Source organism: Eurosta solidaginis, chromosome 4, assembly GCF_040869045.1.
Source record: "Eurosta solidaginis isolate ZX-2024a chromosome 4, ASM4086904v1, whole genome shotgun sequence".
Taxonomy (NCBI): domain Eukaryota; kingdom Metazoa; phylum Arthropoda; class Insecta; order Diptera; family Tephritidae; genus Eurosta; species Eurosta solidaginis.
In genome coordinates, this window is record NC_090322.1 from 4,428,786 (window position 1) to 4,447,138 (window position 18,353).

The 18,353-nt window shown below is 36.1% G+C and overlaps 1 protein-coding gene across 1 annotated transcript in view; it reads right to left on the reverse strand.

The window, feature by feature from the left end:
* Nucleotides 1-18,353, reverse strand: part of LOC137248786 (uncharacterized) — a 219,732-nt gene that overhangs the window by 131,252 nt on the left and 70,127 nt on the right. The window contains 2 exon segments of the mRNA XM_067779689.1: nucleotides 2,697-2,853; nucleotides 4,239-5,020. Of these exon segments, the coding sequence (XP_067635790.1) occupies nucleotides 2,697-2,853; nucleotides 4,239-4,509 (428 nt within the window). The 5' untranslated portion in view covers nucleotides 4,510-5,020.

Below are 18,353 nucleotides of genomic sequence, written 5' to 3' on the forward strand. Positions count from 1 at the left end.
AATACTTGTAGCTTCTTCTGACCTACGTCTCATATGAAGCACGAACTTTCCTCACCTTCGGTTTTGACGGTGAACATAATTTAAGATGTAAACGGTGTTTTGTGTGTTGAGCGAGGGAACGAAATTGTGTGTGTGTGTGTATGCTTGTGTGTAACAATATTTATTGTTTTGCATCTCAACCAACTTACATATCTACATTATCTTGGTTGTTGCCTGCTTTGTTTCAGCTTAATTTCTAAAAGCTTTATTAATGTTTCTTGACGGATTTATTTGCAGGTAATTGCTTTTGCTGTGCATTATGAATTTCCCTTCCGCTGAATATTATGTATATGATTAATTGTTGTTGTTTTCTTTGACATTGTTATTTGACAAATATTGTTGATTGATAATTCTACTTTGCATATTTGAGCTTAGCCCTTTGTTATTATTTGGTTTCTTAGTCGGCCTACATGGCGTATACGCAACATTTTCTATTTTAGTATGAAGCCAAACGATAAACGAGTAATTAAACTAGACTTTGGAATTATAAATTATTAATTTTAAATTATGTTAAACTAAGTGAAAGGAATTTCTGTCAGGCAAATCAATTTTTTCAGTAAGATTCCAAAATTTTTTTATCTACATGTAATCGATTGGTTATCGTCGTGTTATCGACGAGTTATTGACGAGTAATCGATTTGTTATCGAAGTTTTTTAAATGTGTTATCGATAGCAAACGTTATCATTGGGTCATCGGTTTTTTTATCGATTTCTTATTGAAGTGGTACCGATTTGCCATCGGCTAGTTATCGGGGTGGTATAGTTTTTTTATTTACAAGTTATATGTTTATAATCGGAGTGTTTTCAATTTGTTATCAATGATTTATTGGTTTGTAATGGAAGTTTTATCGGTCATAACCGTTTAAATGGTTAAGCGCCAATTAAGTAAGTAATTTTATCGTTACTCAATCGAAAATGTATCGGTCTTTTATCGATACCAACGTTGTCGATGGATGATCGGTTCGCATTCAAACACACACCACCACAACTCCAAAAAGATTCACCACCAATGAAACACAGAAAGAACCGAGCCGCCTTTACCCAACTCACAGTGGTCCAACTCACAGTGGCAGTGCGAGTTGCTTCAACTCACAGCACGGTCTACGCTTTACTAGTCGTTATGCGAACGATACCGATATATCTTCACGCTCCAGCGAGGAAAGCAGTATACGAAAGCAGAACAGAAGCAAGTAGAGATACTGTTGCCACGCAGGTGCGAGAACAAGCGATCAGACGCTGGCAACAACGGTGGGGTAGCAGTACTGCAGGGATATGGATCAGGGAAATAATTCCCAAACTGAACGCCCGGTTGAATTGACCACCAAATTTTAGCCGGGCATAGTTCCTTTCGTAAACACATCCACACAATGGGGAAGGTTGAACATGCAAACTGCCTTTACTGCGGTAGTGTAGACGGTGTTTGCCACACCTTTTGCGATTGCGTACACTTCTCGGAACGATTTAGAAAAAAATTTATATACCGAAATTGACACATACTAATACATGCGTACATGTTTATAAATCTCCTCTCCTTTGCAACTGGCAATAAAACGCGCACGTGAAGAATTTTTAACTAAATTATTAGCAAAATATACTTCAAAAGCTATTCCACATGAAAATTGAATAACAAATTTTCTAAAAAGCATGCAAGTACAGAAAGGAAAATCTACCAGACGTGATTCTACAATCAAATTATATTATTATGTTAAAAAAAAAAGAAAGATTCTTAAAAACAAAAAAAATCCATACCAGCAATCAACTTATTTCGCCGCGGGAACAACTCATGCGATATTTCATTTCAGCTAAGTACGTACCTTTTTCACTTTTATTTTATTTTATATTTTGCGCACGCAGAAAAATGCGCTTAATCAATATATTAAATATATTGGCACACCGCGTTTGAATAGGCCAAGTTAATAAAAATAAAATAAATTACAGAAAATAGAGCAAAAGAGATAGCTAAAAATTAAATTTAAAGTTGTAATGACAGCTAAGTGGCAAGAATAGTTCAGAACAGAACGCAAGGCAGCAGCAAAGTAAGAGTCATTAAATTTTATGACTGCATGCCTTAGTATTTTATCTAATGCCATATCTAAAGCATTGTATTTGTGCACTTCATGCTTCCGTGCCAGCTAATGGCTAATATGTGCTAACGCTTTAGCGCCTTTCCTCCTTTGCGCCTCACTGAGCACACTCAATGGTTTGCTAATGCATTTATTAGCTTTAAAATATTTTTACCATTTTATCAATTGGTAATCGTCGATTACTTTTCTATATAGAAATTGCTTTTAAAAATAAATTACATTACTTAAATACACACAAACACACCCACACACACATTCAATGCTCGTGTGCATGACAACGCCAAATGTTACGTATACGCCACGGACCAGTACTTTTGGTTTTTCTCTGACTTTTTTCCTCCATCAAAGATAATATTTGATTTGTTTTTGCACAACATTGGCGCATGGTGAATCTAGGCTTTTCATGCTTAGCTAGGCGTGTGTACGTGACTGGAAAATATGGACAACGCTCAAGCACTCAATACAATTTTATTGTTCACTCGCACCAAATTGCTTGGTAAGTCAACGTGCAAAATCTTTAGTACATACATATATCTACTTAACAGAAAAAACAGCCTATAACTAACTACTCACCGTGATCTTATTTGCTCATTAGCCAATTCAGTGCGTGGAAATTTTTTCGATGCCGCCACAGCTGTTTCCAATGAACTTGTATCCTCGAGCTCACCTTCCAGCGTAACAAATATAATAGAGCCCATTGATGTGTATAGCAATACCAGTAGGAGTACGCCTGTGAGAAAGAAAATGTTTTTATATGCATGGAAAAAATGTGCAAATTATTTTTTATGCGAAAAGTTATCAAAAACTAATTCCATTACAGCACTCAAGCATGTTATTACAGTTCTCTCATTTTACCACACTGTATTTTTATTTCCCTTTTTACTTATTTTTCATATCTGGTGTTTTGTTCATCCCTCCCCTTTCTTTTATGTTTCTCTTCATTTATCTTTTCCTTTCACTTTTTCTCCCTTTGTTTTTCTCCCGCTTGCTCTCTCTTCTTTGTTTCATTCTCTCCCTTTCTATTTTTCTCTCAGTTTGCCCCTCTGCCGGCCTCTGCTTCTCTCTCCCATTTTCTTGTTATTGATCGCTCTCTTCTGCACTATCTTCTCTGTTCTCTCTCTCTTTGTTCTTCATTCCCGATCTCTCTCTTTCTCCTTTCTTTTTCTCCCGTATCGCTCTTTTTTAAATATCTCTTTCTCATTCCTTAGCCGTCTCCGTTTCTCTCTCTTTCTTGATTTTGATTGTTTTTCTATATTCTTTGCAGTTCTCCCCCTCTCATTCCCCTCTACTTTGCGTTTGAGCTATTGGCTTTTACCCTGTTTTTTTCTGGCATTCTCTTCCTCGCCTACAATCCCCCTGCCTTTTCCCTCTTTGTTTACCTAAATTTTCCTCAATCTTCATTCCACTTTCCCGATTTTCCCTTTCCCTCTGCGTGTTTATTTTTATTTTTTTTTTCTGTTACTCTTTTTATCCTTCTTTTCATCCTCTTGCTTTCTTTATTCTCGCTATATCTGTCAACCACTCTCTCCGTCCTTTCAATCTCTCTCTCACATTTGAGCCTTTTCGGGCTTTTTCTTCACATTATTTTCCATTTCCCTTTCTCTGTCTCTGTCTGTCTTTTTCTCATTTTTTCTATGACACTATCTTTATCTGCTGCCTTTCACTATCCCCTCTCTCTTCCTTCTTTCGTTCGCTTTCATAACCGCTTCCAGCTTTTTATATTTTTTACCAATTTTCCTTTCCAGTTCGCTTTCACTTCAATTTTGACTTTTGCTATTCATGATATTTGCTCTATTCTTTGTTTTCTTTTTATCTATTCCTCAACCTTTTCTATCCTTCTCTTTATTCTGTTTCTAGTTCCTACTTCCCTTTCGGCCATGTTGGATTTCTCCATTTTCCGTTTTAGTTTCATTACCTTTCATTATCTTTTTCATCTTTATTTCTATTCTCTTATTTTCACTTTTTTTTACTTCTCCTTTTCTTAAGTTTTTTGCTTTCTCTTTACTTTGTCATCTCTTCGTTATAATTCTTCGTCTGTTCCTTACAAAGCATCTCATTCACCAACTTTCCCTCTCAAAACTTTCTCTTAAAATTTGTCTCTCTCTTCTCTCTCACCTGTCGCCGATATGCAATGCGATTTGGGCGCTTTATGACAGCCACACAATCCTCCTGCGCTTCTATGTCTATCACGCTGCTTCTCCCCGGCGCCACCACCACCGCCACCACTTGAGCCTCCACCACCGCCACTACTACTTTTACTACTGGGGAAGCACATGCCACTGCCAAAGCTGCTGCCGCTGCTCGAACTGATTGCCGATTGAGAAGCGTGTATAAGCGTAGGCCCACCAATGAATGCCGTCAACGGCAATGGTGGCTTTTTCTGCATAATAACGCCCTCTAATGGGCGTGGTGCTTAAAAGCGAGCAATTGTGGGTACAGCAATGGGAAGATGATCTCTCTATATGTTTATTACTCTAGCTCTCTTTCTCCTTCGCTTTTATTTTGATGTTGAGATCTGATCTTTGCTCTCTCGATTTGAGTTAACAGCTGACTATGTTATGTGTCGATAAAGCAGTGTTCTATTTTCAAGCTTACGGCACTGCTGACTTTTCGCTTTATTTTTCTCTCTATTTTTCGTTTTTTCACTCTGCAGTTTTGACATTAAATATACATACGTCGTTCTTTCAGCAATATTTTCAACTCATTCTTGTTGGCAATTAAGATTCATTTTTTATAATTTGTTCAACGTTAAAAAGCTGCGCCGGTTATTTTTGTTGCTTGGTAACCACGTCTATTGCCTGGTTTTTTTTTGCTGCTCAATTTTTGTTGCATCACTTAGACATCCTCTGGTTGTAAGTGCGAGCTGTTACTGTTTTTTTGTTGACCGCTGTCGGAAGCTAAAATAAAATAAAAATAGTATTAAAATATAGAATTAAATAACTTTTTGTTACTTAAGCTCTTAAATGCTTCGTGCCATTACGAGTACTCAAAAAATTTGCAAGGGAATAGAGCATAGAGAATATTTAATTTCGCCCAACTCATATAAACGCTATATTATATTAACATTTAAGTCAGAAAATTAGAGATATTTATGGACCTCTACGCGTTGGCGATGGCGAGTACCGAAGATTTAATGATGAGCTGTACGAGCTATACGCAGACATCAACATAGTCCAGCGAATTAAAACGCAGCGGCTGCGCTGGCTAGGCCATGTTATGCGAATGAAAGATGATGCTGCGGCCAAGAAAGTGTTTCTGTCGGAGCCCGCCTATGGAAGCAGAGGTAGAGGGCGGCCCCCACTCCGTTGGAAGGACCAGGTGGAAAACGATTTAAACTCCCTTGGTGTGACCAATTGGCGCCGGTTGGCGGAGCGAAGGAGCGACTGGCGTGCCTTATTGGACGGCCATAACCGTTTAGACGGTTAAGCGCCAATTAAGTAAGTAAGTAAGTAAGTCAGAAAATGTATGCTTAGTAAAATTTTATTTAATTGAAAAAATACAGTGCTGAAATAAGTTGGACGTTGTGCATCATCTTGGCCAAAAGAAAACCATAAAACTGAAAATAAAAGTGGCTAGTGACTGTGAAATAAAAAAATATTCTGCGAACTTGGACTCATATTTGGATATTTACTATCTGGGACGGGAATATTCCCTATAAAGAAGAGATACGGAACGCTTTTTCTTTGCCCCTAGTGATGTCAGAGGGGAAGTTGGCTTTTTTGTTACGACACTGAACTTTGGTGGCAACTGTAGCTGCATATTCCCCGAAATTCAGGTCATTTATCGAACGCAACACGCAATATTTTGGGGTTCCAAACAGTGGGTATCGAGATGCCATCGGATTGGAAATTCAAAATTGCCAACATTTGTCGTGCGAGGTTATGCGAGGCGTTAAAATGGAACGACTAGGAATATATGTGTGGGCTTTGTGGTATAGGCTCGGACTTGTTTCCATTATCCTGCTTTTATCGCCCTAGGAGGTAATAGTGACTCACTCGAATGGGGAAGGAAGCTTTGATATGTAAGAATAAAGCAAAAGTTGGGATAGGTCACGACTCTGAGGTAACTCTTGTTTAATCATTCTTGGCTAAGATGTTGCATTCCAGTGCAAGACGGATGCCTGCCGATTACTCATATACTTTGTGGTCTACCTTTTGAGACCCGGAGAAAAGGTTTACCCTTACAAGGCTCAGAGTAACGCGCCGTGATTAACTGTGTCACAATTTTTTGAAGAGTTTGGCACTACAAGTAGTTTTCTGTGTTGGTCTTTGGTTCAATTCGCAAATTATGTGGGTGTTAATAGCATTTAGCGCAGTGGCGGTGCCATGTAATCTTCAGAAGGAATGCTGGTAGTTGGCAGGCCACAGAAACCCGTTCAATTTGTTGCATTTCTTTAAAATTCGTATCCACTTTCGCATTTGGTTTGTTTATTTTCCTTTGATGCGGTGTAAAACTCACCTTTCAAAGCAACTGGCAAACTTTAATGCATGCCGCATTGTTGATATGCCATTGGATGAAAGCACTGATTTTGGATTACCGAATCTCATTGCTCCCTTTATAAGGGTAGGACAGCATAGCACGAGTAACTATTTCTATGTCTCCTACGATCACATCCCGCGCGAATCTTGAAGTGATGTCCTTAATAGGATTCAGCAGAAAGTCGTAACATTTACCAGGAACGTCTTTGCGTTAAAGAGGCACTATTAAAAAAAGCACAACTTCTCATAGTTTTGTTATCCATTTTAAGCTTACGTGAAAAGTATATGTGAGTCTCTGAATTTAATATGACAAGGAGTTCTAGGCATTCCCCCGACTCAAGGCTTCGAATCCAGGCACCAATAAATTATTCCTAAGCAAGGTACCATTTAAAGTGACGTTTTTACTCCTGACAATAAGTTCTTGGTCTTCAAGTGATATGAACTGAGTATGTTTAGTGGTTTTTTCATTGAACACAGAGGAAGCTGAGCAATGATCTGAGCAAAATATAAAGTAACTCTCGCAAAGGCATATCTTTTGTTCTTCGCCACTAGAACTAGAAACCCAAATTTTAAGTTTATCTTCTCTTAGTGGTCAATAGCTAGGCCCTTCAAAATGTTGGCGATAGTCTTCAATGAATGGAAGACCACTATTCTGCCTACTGGAGAGACTAGGACCTCGCTCAGAGACTCGACATCTCCGGCTACACAGACACACACGGATCTTTAGTGGCAGTATTTGTAGCATTTTCAGTTACATCCATATCTGTGAGTCTTCCACACACGGTGGGTTTAGTCTAATCTAAAATCTTCGCTAACCACAAGGCATTCTAGGCATTACTGGCTATAAAGGGTAGCCGATTGGTTTATCGCACTTTAATCGATCAGAGTAGAGGGTGTGCCATGACTTGGCGTTTCTACTTAACATTTCTCTGATTTCAGTTGCGGATTATTATAACATTCGAGATGGCCGATTAGCTGACGTGACGCAGAAGATTCACAATGTGTCAGAAGAGATCTCTTCCTTCCACCCCTGGCACTCATAACCGTCAGCACAATCATGACGAGGCTAAAAGTAGGCTGAAACGATCTTCAGGATAAAAAAAAAGAAAAACAAAGAGATAACAAAATATTATAAAGAAAGAAAGGAAAAGAAAATAAAAACATTTAAAAGGGGGGAAAAAAAAGAAACAAAAAACATGGAAAATAATAAAAAAAGAAAACAAAGAGGAAAAAAGATAAAGAAAAAGAAACAAAACAAGTAAAGGTATCAAAGTTCGGGTGTAACCGAACATTATATACTTAGCGTGACCTTCAATTGTACATTTCATTTCAGATAAATTACTTTCCTACATAACACGTGGCACCGCCCATTTAAAAAAAATGTCTCCACATTTCCTCTTACAATAAAACTTGATAAGTGAAATATCACTGATTCAAAACTATTTTTTGCTAAGTTTTAGCTTATTATTCTAGTCTATGATCCTTTTAAACTTGTTTTATATCTAAGTTGCCGTGGTCTTTAACCGATCCCGTCCATTTTTACTAGAAATATTTTATGCTATTAGGAAAATACGTCTACCCAATTTTGTTACGATATGTAAATTTTTCTTCGAGTTATGGCTCCCGTAACATAAAAAATTGCTTAGTCGTAAAAGGGGCTGAGCCACGCCCATTTTCAAAGTTTTAGTGTTTTCCAATTTAATGTTATAATTCAATTTAGAAAGTAAAATTCTATTGATACAAAGCTCTTTTTCGCTAAGACATAGCTTATTATTTTCGTCTGCGACCCTTTTAAAAATCTTGTATATACAAGTGGGCGCGGTCTATAACCGATCTCGTCCATTTTTTCTAGAAATATTTCTTGCTATAGAGAAAATTTGTGTACCCAATTTTATTACGATCCGTTGATTTTTCTTCGAGATATGGCTCCCGAAACACAGAAAATTGCTTAGTCGTAAAAGGGGATGTGCCACGCCCATTTTTTTTTAATTTGAAGTTTCTCCTATTTATTGTTATAAATCCACTTGGGAAATGAAATACCATTTATATAGAGCTCTTTTTGCAAAGATATAGCTTATTTTATTCGTCCACGACCCTTTTAAAAATCTTTTATATAAAAGTGGGCGTGGTCCTTAACCTATTTTGTTTATTTTTATTCAAAGCATTCCTTATAGTAAAGGCAACATCTCTGCCTAATTTTATTACGATAGGTTTAACGGTTTTTGATTTATGATTAATAATATTTGTAAAATTGATTTTATCACAAGTGGGCGGTGCCACGCCCATTTAAAAAAACGTTTCCAAATTTATATCAAGAGTTTCAGTATCAGTTCACATGTCAAATTTCAACATTCTAGGTGTATTATTTACTAAATTATCTGGTTTTTTGTGTTTTCCAAAATTTTATATATATCAAAAGTGGGAGTGGTTATCATCCGATTTCGCTCATTTTCAATACCAATCTATTCTGGGTCCAGATAAGCTCGTGTACCAAATATCTCAATATTTACTCAAGTTATCGTGTTAACGGACGGACGGACATGGCACAATCAAATTTTTTTTCGACACTGATCATTTTGATATATTGAAGTCTATATCTATCTCGATTCCTTTATACCTGTACAACCAACCGTTATCCAATCAAACTTAATATATTCTGCAAAGCATGTTGAGTATAAAAAAAAAAAATGAAAACGAACAAGAACGAGAAAAAAAGAAGAAAAAAGGAAGAAGAAAAGAAAAGGTCAGAGAATAAAAAAAACAAGAACAAAAATAAAGAGAAAAAGAAAATTAAAAGAAAATAAAAATAAAAAAGAAAAAGAAAAATAAATAAAATAACAAAGTAAAAAGAATAATAATAAGAAAAATGAAAAAGGAAATTAAAGCAGAAACGAAAGGAAAATAAAAAAATTTATAAAAAGTAAACAAATTTAATTAAGCTTAAACGACAATGAGCGAAGAAAATTAATAGAAAAAGAACAAATTAAAAAGACGAATAAATAGAACAATAAAAAGGAATATGAAAAACAAAGAATAATCAAGTAAAAATGTGAACGAAAAATAAAAAAATAAGAAAGAGACCAAATATTTATTAAAAGAGAAAGTGGATGAAAAACAAAGATAAAGGGAAGGGAAACGAAGAAAAACAGAACATAATGAAAAGCGAAAGAAAAGTAAAACGAATAAGAAAAATCAAATAAAAAGAAAAAGGGAAGGGGAAAAAAGAAATAAAATATAAGTAAAAGGATTTAGACAAATAAATAAAAAAAAAAAATAAAAAAATAAACAGGAGGAAAGGCAAAATGAAGCAAATAAAAGGAGAACCAAACAGGTCAAGAAAAAAGTAAGAATAAAACATAAATAAGGGAGCAAATGGAGGATTAATGCAAAAAAAGCAGAAATGAAAGAATATGTATGTAGGAAAGAATAATGAAAAAATGAATTAACATAAGAAGAGCAAGAAAAAAAGATAATGAGAAAGAAGAGGAAGAAGGATGAAAAAAAGAATAACATACATTCACGCATTCGCGAGTATAACAAGGGGAGAGCCTTAAGTGAGTCGTACTTAAATAATTCAAGTGCCATATTCAGGTGCGCCCTTTGGCCATTATTTGTTACGCGGAATATTTAATCGCGCTCATACTATGATCTAAGCGCAGTCAAAATAACCGAAACAGGCGAAGGAAAACTGACTGAGCTACTTTTTTTTATTTATTTTTTTACTTCTTTCCACCAATTTGTTATGCTTTCTTTCATTAGCCACATTGTCTTTGTGATATATGCATTTATGAATTAAATTTTTGCAACCTTTTTGAACATTAAACTCTAGCGTGCACGCAATAAACTTACGTTTGAGCGCTACAAATAATTTCGTTGGGCTACATGGCGTATACGTGACATTTTCCGTATTGCTTGGTGAGATGAGAGCGCGCTTTCATTTCCTGTGCTACTTTAAGTCCTTGGCTGCTATTTTCTTTGTGTATGAGGTTTCAAAAACACAATTTTATATTTAAATTGCTACCGCGTAATATTTCTTTTGCAAGATTTATTTTTATTATTATGGTTTTTTTCGTGTGTGTGTGAGTTTTTGTGCTCTCTTTTTTATTGCATGCCATATAGAGACCAATTTTGTAGAAATTATTGCAAGAAAATGTGCCCATATATACAACAAACAACAACAAACAGCAGCATAAATACATTTGTATGTATGGTACTTAGAAGACTGCAGCAAATTTAGAGTATGGAGCAGTCGCAATTTTACAAAATTGAAATGGATGGCACAAAAGTGATATAAAACTTCGAGCAAAGCAGGTATCTAAAAGGATAGTAATGAAATTAATGTCTGTACATGGCAATACGTGAAAACGTTGAAAATGCGCAAATACGCGCCAAATGTACGAGTGGTGTATAATTTTTTTGTATGTGGGTATGTACGTGCAGTACATGGTGGTATACTAGTGTGTGATTGGCTTCACACACACGCACAGATAGCATACGAACTATATACAAGCGCCCATCAAGCCTAGTCTGCGTTGGAATCAGGTCAACCTGGCCCAATGCGCGCACTTCAAACATGACTGTATTTTTGTATATAGTGCACTACTATCTATCTATCTATTTGTCTATCCAATTGCTATGCGACGATCAGTCAGCGTTAAGCGCTTTGCTAACATGCGGCAGACTGCAGTCTAGGTCATGCACTACTTGCGCCAAATACACTGTGACTTGGGGCACATTTGTTGTTAGCTGTTGTCCCTTTGTGAGCGTTGCAATGACCGCATTTTGATATCTGCATTTGGGTGAAAGTCATAGTGTATATACTGCAGCGGGCGACATGTAAGTTATACAAATAAAAAATGCTTCAAATCCATTCTTGTACATAAAAACGCAAATACACATGTGCGATTATTCGAATATTTCAGCGTTGTTTTTGTTTAATTGTTAAACAAACCGAAACTGTTAGCTTGGGTGCCGGTATTTGTATGTGAGTATGAAACTATGTATGTTTACTCTGGCTGCATGCAATGAAGTTTACACTGCAAATACTCGAAGGTATTAAATATATTTGCGCACATGCGCTTGTTTAAAATAAACTGAGAGCTTTTGAGGGGGTCAGGCACAGGTGTGGGCGTTTAGAAATTTTTACATAAAATGTTAGCTCTCAATATTTCATGAAAATGACAAAAGAATCAAAAAAAATACCTTTAATTCCATCTCACTTGTTAGTCTATATCGACGCCTGAGTAGAATATTACCCTATCTTGGCTGGCGTTTCGAAAACACTCAATCTCAGAAAACTTTTGAATAACGCCCTATTTCAGAATTTGTTTCAGAAACTCTTTATATAGAATTCCGTTGAAGAATGCTCTATCTCAAAATATGTTTATGAATGTCCCAGTTTGTGTCAACGAGTAGTGAATTTAGGCTCAGCCGAGTTAGGATGATATTCCACTCAGCTGTCGATATATTCCAATTTTTTCAAAAAACCGAAGTTTATTTAACAGTTTCCTTTGCTTTTTAGTTCCAGTTGGGTTAAGGGGCTATGTACGTTCGCACCTTGGAAAGCTACTTGTCATACAGGAGCATAAAAATATGGAAAACAAATCGTAGGCTAAATGAAACATCACCCTATCTCGACTGCCAGTCAGAAGCTCATTATTTCAAAATTTTTTTTTTTTTTTAAGAAAAACCTAACTCAGAACCTGTTTCAAAAAATGCCCCATTTAAGCATACTTTATACACATTTTGAAATTATATGGCCAAAAGATTCAGTGTGGTTATATTAAATGCGTACCGAGATGATCTCGGTAGTACCTTAATGGTACTTGTTGCCGGAACGTACCGCATCTTTATCCGACAAAGGACCATCAACATCGATAAAATTACAACAACAACATAGAATAATATTCCACTTCAACGTGAGGGTATTATAATTTTGTTATCATCCAAAAGCTACTACAAAAATCAATTTTAAAAGTCTCCAAAATTCAGAGATTTAGAATTTTAATCTCCTGGCACTTCGATGTAGTTTGTTTTATTTAAAAATTATTAGTCTCCAAAAAATTCCTCGACAACCTTCCATCAGGAGTGAGGTCCTTAAATATAATCTCATATGCAGAAAAGCAAAAAAAAAATTTAGTCGAAATTTTTTACTTATTTTGTTATAAAATATTTTGGAGAAAAATTTAGCGCTAGAATAACTACTAGCAAAAACTCGAACGCCTCAAAAAAATAAAGATCTATTGGATTCCCTCCAAAGTCTGTATTGTTTCTTTACAGTTTAATAGTAGCAGAAATATTTAAGTCTCCAAAATTTGGAGAGTTCCGAAATGTTTTAAAAATAAAATAGCTATACGTTTTTGCTAGAACTTGAGATTTTCGAAACTTTCAAAAACCTCAAGCCTATGAATTTGTTCTGCAATCAAAAAATCTCCGAAATTTGGAGACTTCTGGAATTTGTCTAACTCTGGCTTTCTCGCTGCGAGATTATTTTGTCTTTAATATTTAAATAAAATTTCTATGTATTCCAATAGCTTTCAATGCTAAATTCTAACCGTTTGCTGTATTCCTGCTCAAAATCATATCTTCGAAAAGAAATTCATCGCTTTTTCATTCCAATACATCGATTTCAGCAATGGATTTGGCTTTGTGTGATAAACGCGAGTGAGAAGAAATCAATTTTACTTTACTGCAATCCTGTTTAGGGTTTACAATGCGTTTTAAAAGTGATGATTACTAAATAAACTGACAGTCAGTCGCTCCCCCCCCCCCCCTCCCTACAAAAGTCCTTCTACGTTAGCAGCAATAGAATTCAACTAATCCTTTTAAAAGTCTTTCACATAAAACTAAAAACCATGCAATTTAGCCTTACCATAGATTATGTAACTGTAATTGTAACTGCAAATGCTCGCTTTAGCTGACTACGTAATTTTTAGAACTTTTTCAAATGTGCACAATACCGTTATTATTGTTTCAATAAAGCCAAGCGTAAATACTATTTTCGGTATTTAGCAAAGCATGTAAGCATTTGCAACAACAACACATACGTGCATGTTAGTGCCAATGTGGCACATTTAATAATGTATAAATGTGTGCGTGTGAATATACCCACATTTGCCAATAGCCACAACCGTCAACCCTGCGGCTGCCACAATGCCAAACAAAGCAAACCATTACGACTGCAACAGACCAACGGCGGTGCCACGAACCAAAAACAACAAAAGCACCCAGCCAGTCACATCGTTAGCTGGTGTGAGCGGATATTTGCTTTTGAATCGGCAACAACAACAGTAAAAAAAATTTTTCGAAAAAATGTCAATTGGATAACTGCATTTTCTTGCTCTTATTTGCATATAATGCATGTGAGCGCGTTTGAATGTATGTGTGCCGTATATGTGTGTATGTAGGGTAAGTAAAATGCATGTGCTGACATTTGTTTTCCACGCTTTATACTGCTTTTTGCTGCTTGCTTTGCTCTATTTTCTGTTTTGTTATCTTCGGTTTGGTAATTGCTGCGCTTCGTTGGTGAGTCGGTGCAGCAGCAACCAACATTCCGTTGTGTGTTTGATACTTCAGCGACTTTTGCTGATTGTTGACTTTTGTTTGCTTGACTGTCAGTTGGTGATTTATGTGCGTTTTTTTGCTTTTGAATCTAAGCGTGTGTGAGCGACTTTATTGTAGAAAATACTTTAGCATGTAAATGACAGGAGCGATAATCCTTTAAGAAATTGCTTGGTCTTATGCAAAAAGCATTTGGAACTTGGGATATAGTAAATCAGACCACTTTCTGTTTAGACTAAAAGTATTTCTACCAAAAACAAAAATAGATTGGAAAACCACTATTAAAGTTTAGAATAGGATGAAACACCAGAACTTCTTTAGCACCGTCGTATCGAGCTCCAACCGCAAAATAAACTATCGCGATCTTCACTAAGAACGGAAAGTGAGACTGGAGATGGCACAACACCAAAATCGGTTTGTTTCCAAACCAAATTTTACAAGGAAAGACGGCTGTCAGTTCGAAAGAGTCGTATCACAGCATTTGTTTCAGGAACATGCTGTATCGAATTTGGATTAAGAATAGTTTGTTTTATCGTTTTTTGTTTTTTGCTATGATAGGTCTCGCTTCAGGACGAGCAGCAGAAATAGGATGATTTCCACTCACCAGAAAGTTTGTAAAAAAGTTATAACGGAACGGAGATAACAACAAGAAAAATGCAAAAGTTAGCTCGGCAGAATGTCTTTCAGCAATATTATAACGACGCTAGGCGGGCATCACGTCATCATGAATATTTATTGGTTAACATCCGCTTAGCATATCTCCGTCACTGCTGCTATGCTTATGCACGTGTAGGTTGTCACAGCTCCAAAGTTTTGGCACCTAGGCCCCTGCAATTATTCCTCCTTTTCTTTTCCCTCCATATCTTATTTCCACTTACCAGTCATCTTCCAAGTTCTATTCCACTTTTCTCTTTCCGTCTTCCACCAGCTTCTTTTCTACATTTCCATTAACTATTTTATATTATTTACTTCTTTGTGTTGCCCTTTCTGTCTTTGCTCTTTTCATTATCTCACATGCTCACCGCTTTTACCTCTCTCTTCTTTTCTTACGCTTAAGGGTTTACATTCCCCTCTTTTTACCTCATCGCGATCTAGCAGGTTCAATGTGCCCATATCAAATTTTTCCCCAGATGATTGGGCCAGCACACGAACGGTACTAGTTACCGGAATCTACCAGATCTATATCCGGTAAAGGACCATCAATATGGATAACACTTTCCATAACCTTAGAGGAGGGCGCTTATCATTCAAACAACATCAACAACAACTCTCTTCTCTCCTTTTATACCTTTCTCTTCCACTCCGTTCAGCTCTCCCATATCCTTTCCACTCCTCGCTTACTGTCTTCCCTCCCACTTCTTATTTCGCTTCCTTCTCTTCATCCTAACCAACTTTTCCTAACCCATTTTCTCCTCTTTTTCCCTTTTTAACATTCCCCTGCCTCTTCGCCTTCCCCATCTACTCATCTCTCCAAAAAAACGATCACTTCGCCAATTATTGTCTGTAAGTATGAAAAAGTCGTGGGTATTTAGTGAATTTCGTCCAATGCCACGCAGTCAATATCGATGCTTCCCACCACTCTCTTCACTTGTCCACCTAACTACGCTCAGGAACTTATAAAATTGTTGTATTGTAAGCCGTACTGGGATGGCTTGCAAAGTTTAAATTAAGTCTCAATACATAAATAGGGCGAGGTCCATGTCCCCCAGTATTCTCTTCCTTCTTTACCTTTCTCCTGTATCGTTATGGAACCTCAAAAAATTTACAAAGTTTAAATCAAATCAAAACGGTCATGTTTCGAGTGTGTAAAAATCGAGCCTAAGTAATAGAGTCAGTTTCATACATCGTACTAATATGAATACAAGTGAAGCTCATTTAAACGCGCTAAAAAGGCGGAAACATAAAGAATATATTGTAACGAATTTGCTGCAATTCCCCTTATTTGCAATCTTCTGCTAACGTTCGACTCACTAAACTGAATAAATAACTCCAGTATTCAATAATGCAAAATGGCCTTTATTAAAGTACTTTCAAAATAAAACTACGGGAGCGTGTCGTTATTCTGTATTACAAAATTCTTGGTGACAAAATTCTATAAATTGCAAAAAAATTCTGCTTGAACAAAATTCTGCTTTCTAAAATTCTGCTTTCTAAAATTCTGCTTTTTCAAAATTCTGCATGTTTAATTCTGGAAATCAAAATTCCGGAATAATGGCATTGCGTAGCCGGTGTTGGATCGGCTAAGGGTTATTTTTTTTAAGTGTGGCCAAAGACCGCCTACGCATAATTGTATACTACGCAGAAGGACATCACCGTGGCGGCAGCCACATTTATACCACACACCCGGACTTGGCATGGCGTAGCCCAGGGTTATTTTTTATAAGCGCGGCCGAGGGCCGCCTATGCATAAAGGTGTTCTACGCAGAATTACTATGCATGGCGCACTTTTTCAAAATAATTAGATGACCTCTTTAACATTGTTAACATTATATTTTAATAGAGAATTTTGTAATACACAATTTTGAAAGCAGAATTTTGTTCAAGCAGAATTTTGTTTTTAAAATTTTGTACATACAGAATTTCGACGCCAACCCTAACACTACTATTGCTCGCCAGATAGCATCTTAAATCAAACTGATTGTCGCGCCTCTACTGTTGCTGCCTTTTATACTCTGTGATTTCCTCGTTGCATCTTCTAGATGCTTCCAGAATTTCTTAGTTACTGCTATAAAGATATAACTACAGATGCACGTGTATAGCTTCTCGTATGCGCGTGTATTTGTGAGCGGCACTTTCACAATTATAATTGCATACTTTTGGGAGAATCTCAGATAAGATATCTGCATGTGTTTGTGCGTCTCTTCTCCGCTGCGTGTACGTACATCTGTGTAGACATAATGATTGATCAATTGGTGTGCATACAAGTCACTGCTTAGCATCGCCTTAGAGATGATAGTATCCCTTAGTGTTGCTAATATTCGTCACAATATTTAAAAAAAAATACCACTCATCAAGTTGGCAAGCTGAAAGAAATATTGAGTGAAATATTGCCTATCAAGAGAGCTAATAAGTCACTGCTTTACCAAATCAACAACAACAGAAACAAAACAAAAACGTTTGTAAAATAGAGGGAAAATTGAATATATGTGTGGGTATTTGTTTGCTGTTTTTATATACTCAGCGTGCTTTGCACACAGAGTATATTCACTTCGATTGGATAACAGTTGGTTGTACAGGTATAAAGGAATCGAGATAGATATAGACTTCCATATATCAAAATCATCAGTATCGAAACAAAATTTGATTGAGCCGTGTCCGTCTGTCTGTCCGTCCGGCCGTCTGTCCATCCGTCCGTCTGTCCGTTAACACGATAACTTGAGTAAATTTTGAGATATCTTCACCAAATTTGGTACACGAGCTCATCTGGACCCAGAATAGATTGGTATTAAAAATGAGCTATTATTTAGTAAATAATACACCTAAAATGCTGAAATTTGACATGTGGATTGATATTGGATCTTGATAAAAATTTGAAAAAAAAAATTTTAAATGGGCGTGGCACCGCCCACTTGTGATAAAATCAATTTTACAAATATTATTAACCATAAATAAAAAATCGTTAAACCTATCGTAACAAAATTCGGCAGAGAGGTTGCCTTTACTATAAGGAATTCTTTGAATAAAAATTTATGAAATCGGTTAAGGACCACGCGCACTTTTATATAAAATATTTTTAAAAGGGCCGTAGATGAAAATAATAAGCTATATCTTAGCGAAAAAGAGCTTCGTATCAATAGAATTTTAGTTTCTAAATTGAATTATAATATTAGGCTTAAGTGCAGTATACGGACAATTCCAAAATCAAAAAAAGAAGTATGAGGATTGATAGACATGGTCAAGTTGAGTATAACTACAAAATTTTTTTTGTGGGCAAATGACAATAACAGGAGTTATTAAGGGTCAAAGTTCATATGAAGCATTTTTTTAAATCTAAATTTCTCTTTAAGTATAGAACCGATTTTCAAATTTTTTTTTTTCGTTGTATAGGTTGTAAAATTACCTTTCACTTGATATGCTGTTTGTATTCCTATCCCGTAAAATACTTAAAAATTCGATGTTTAAAATTGCCATATTTACTAAATAAATTACGCATAAAAAATTTATTTTTTTGCGGCATTGCAAGGCTACTAAT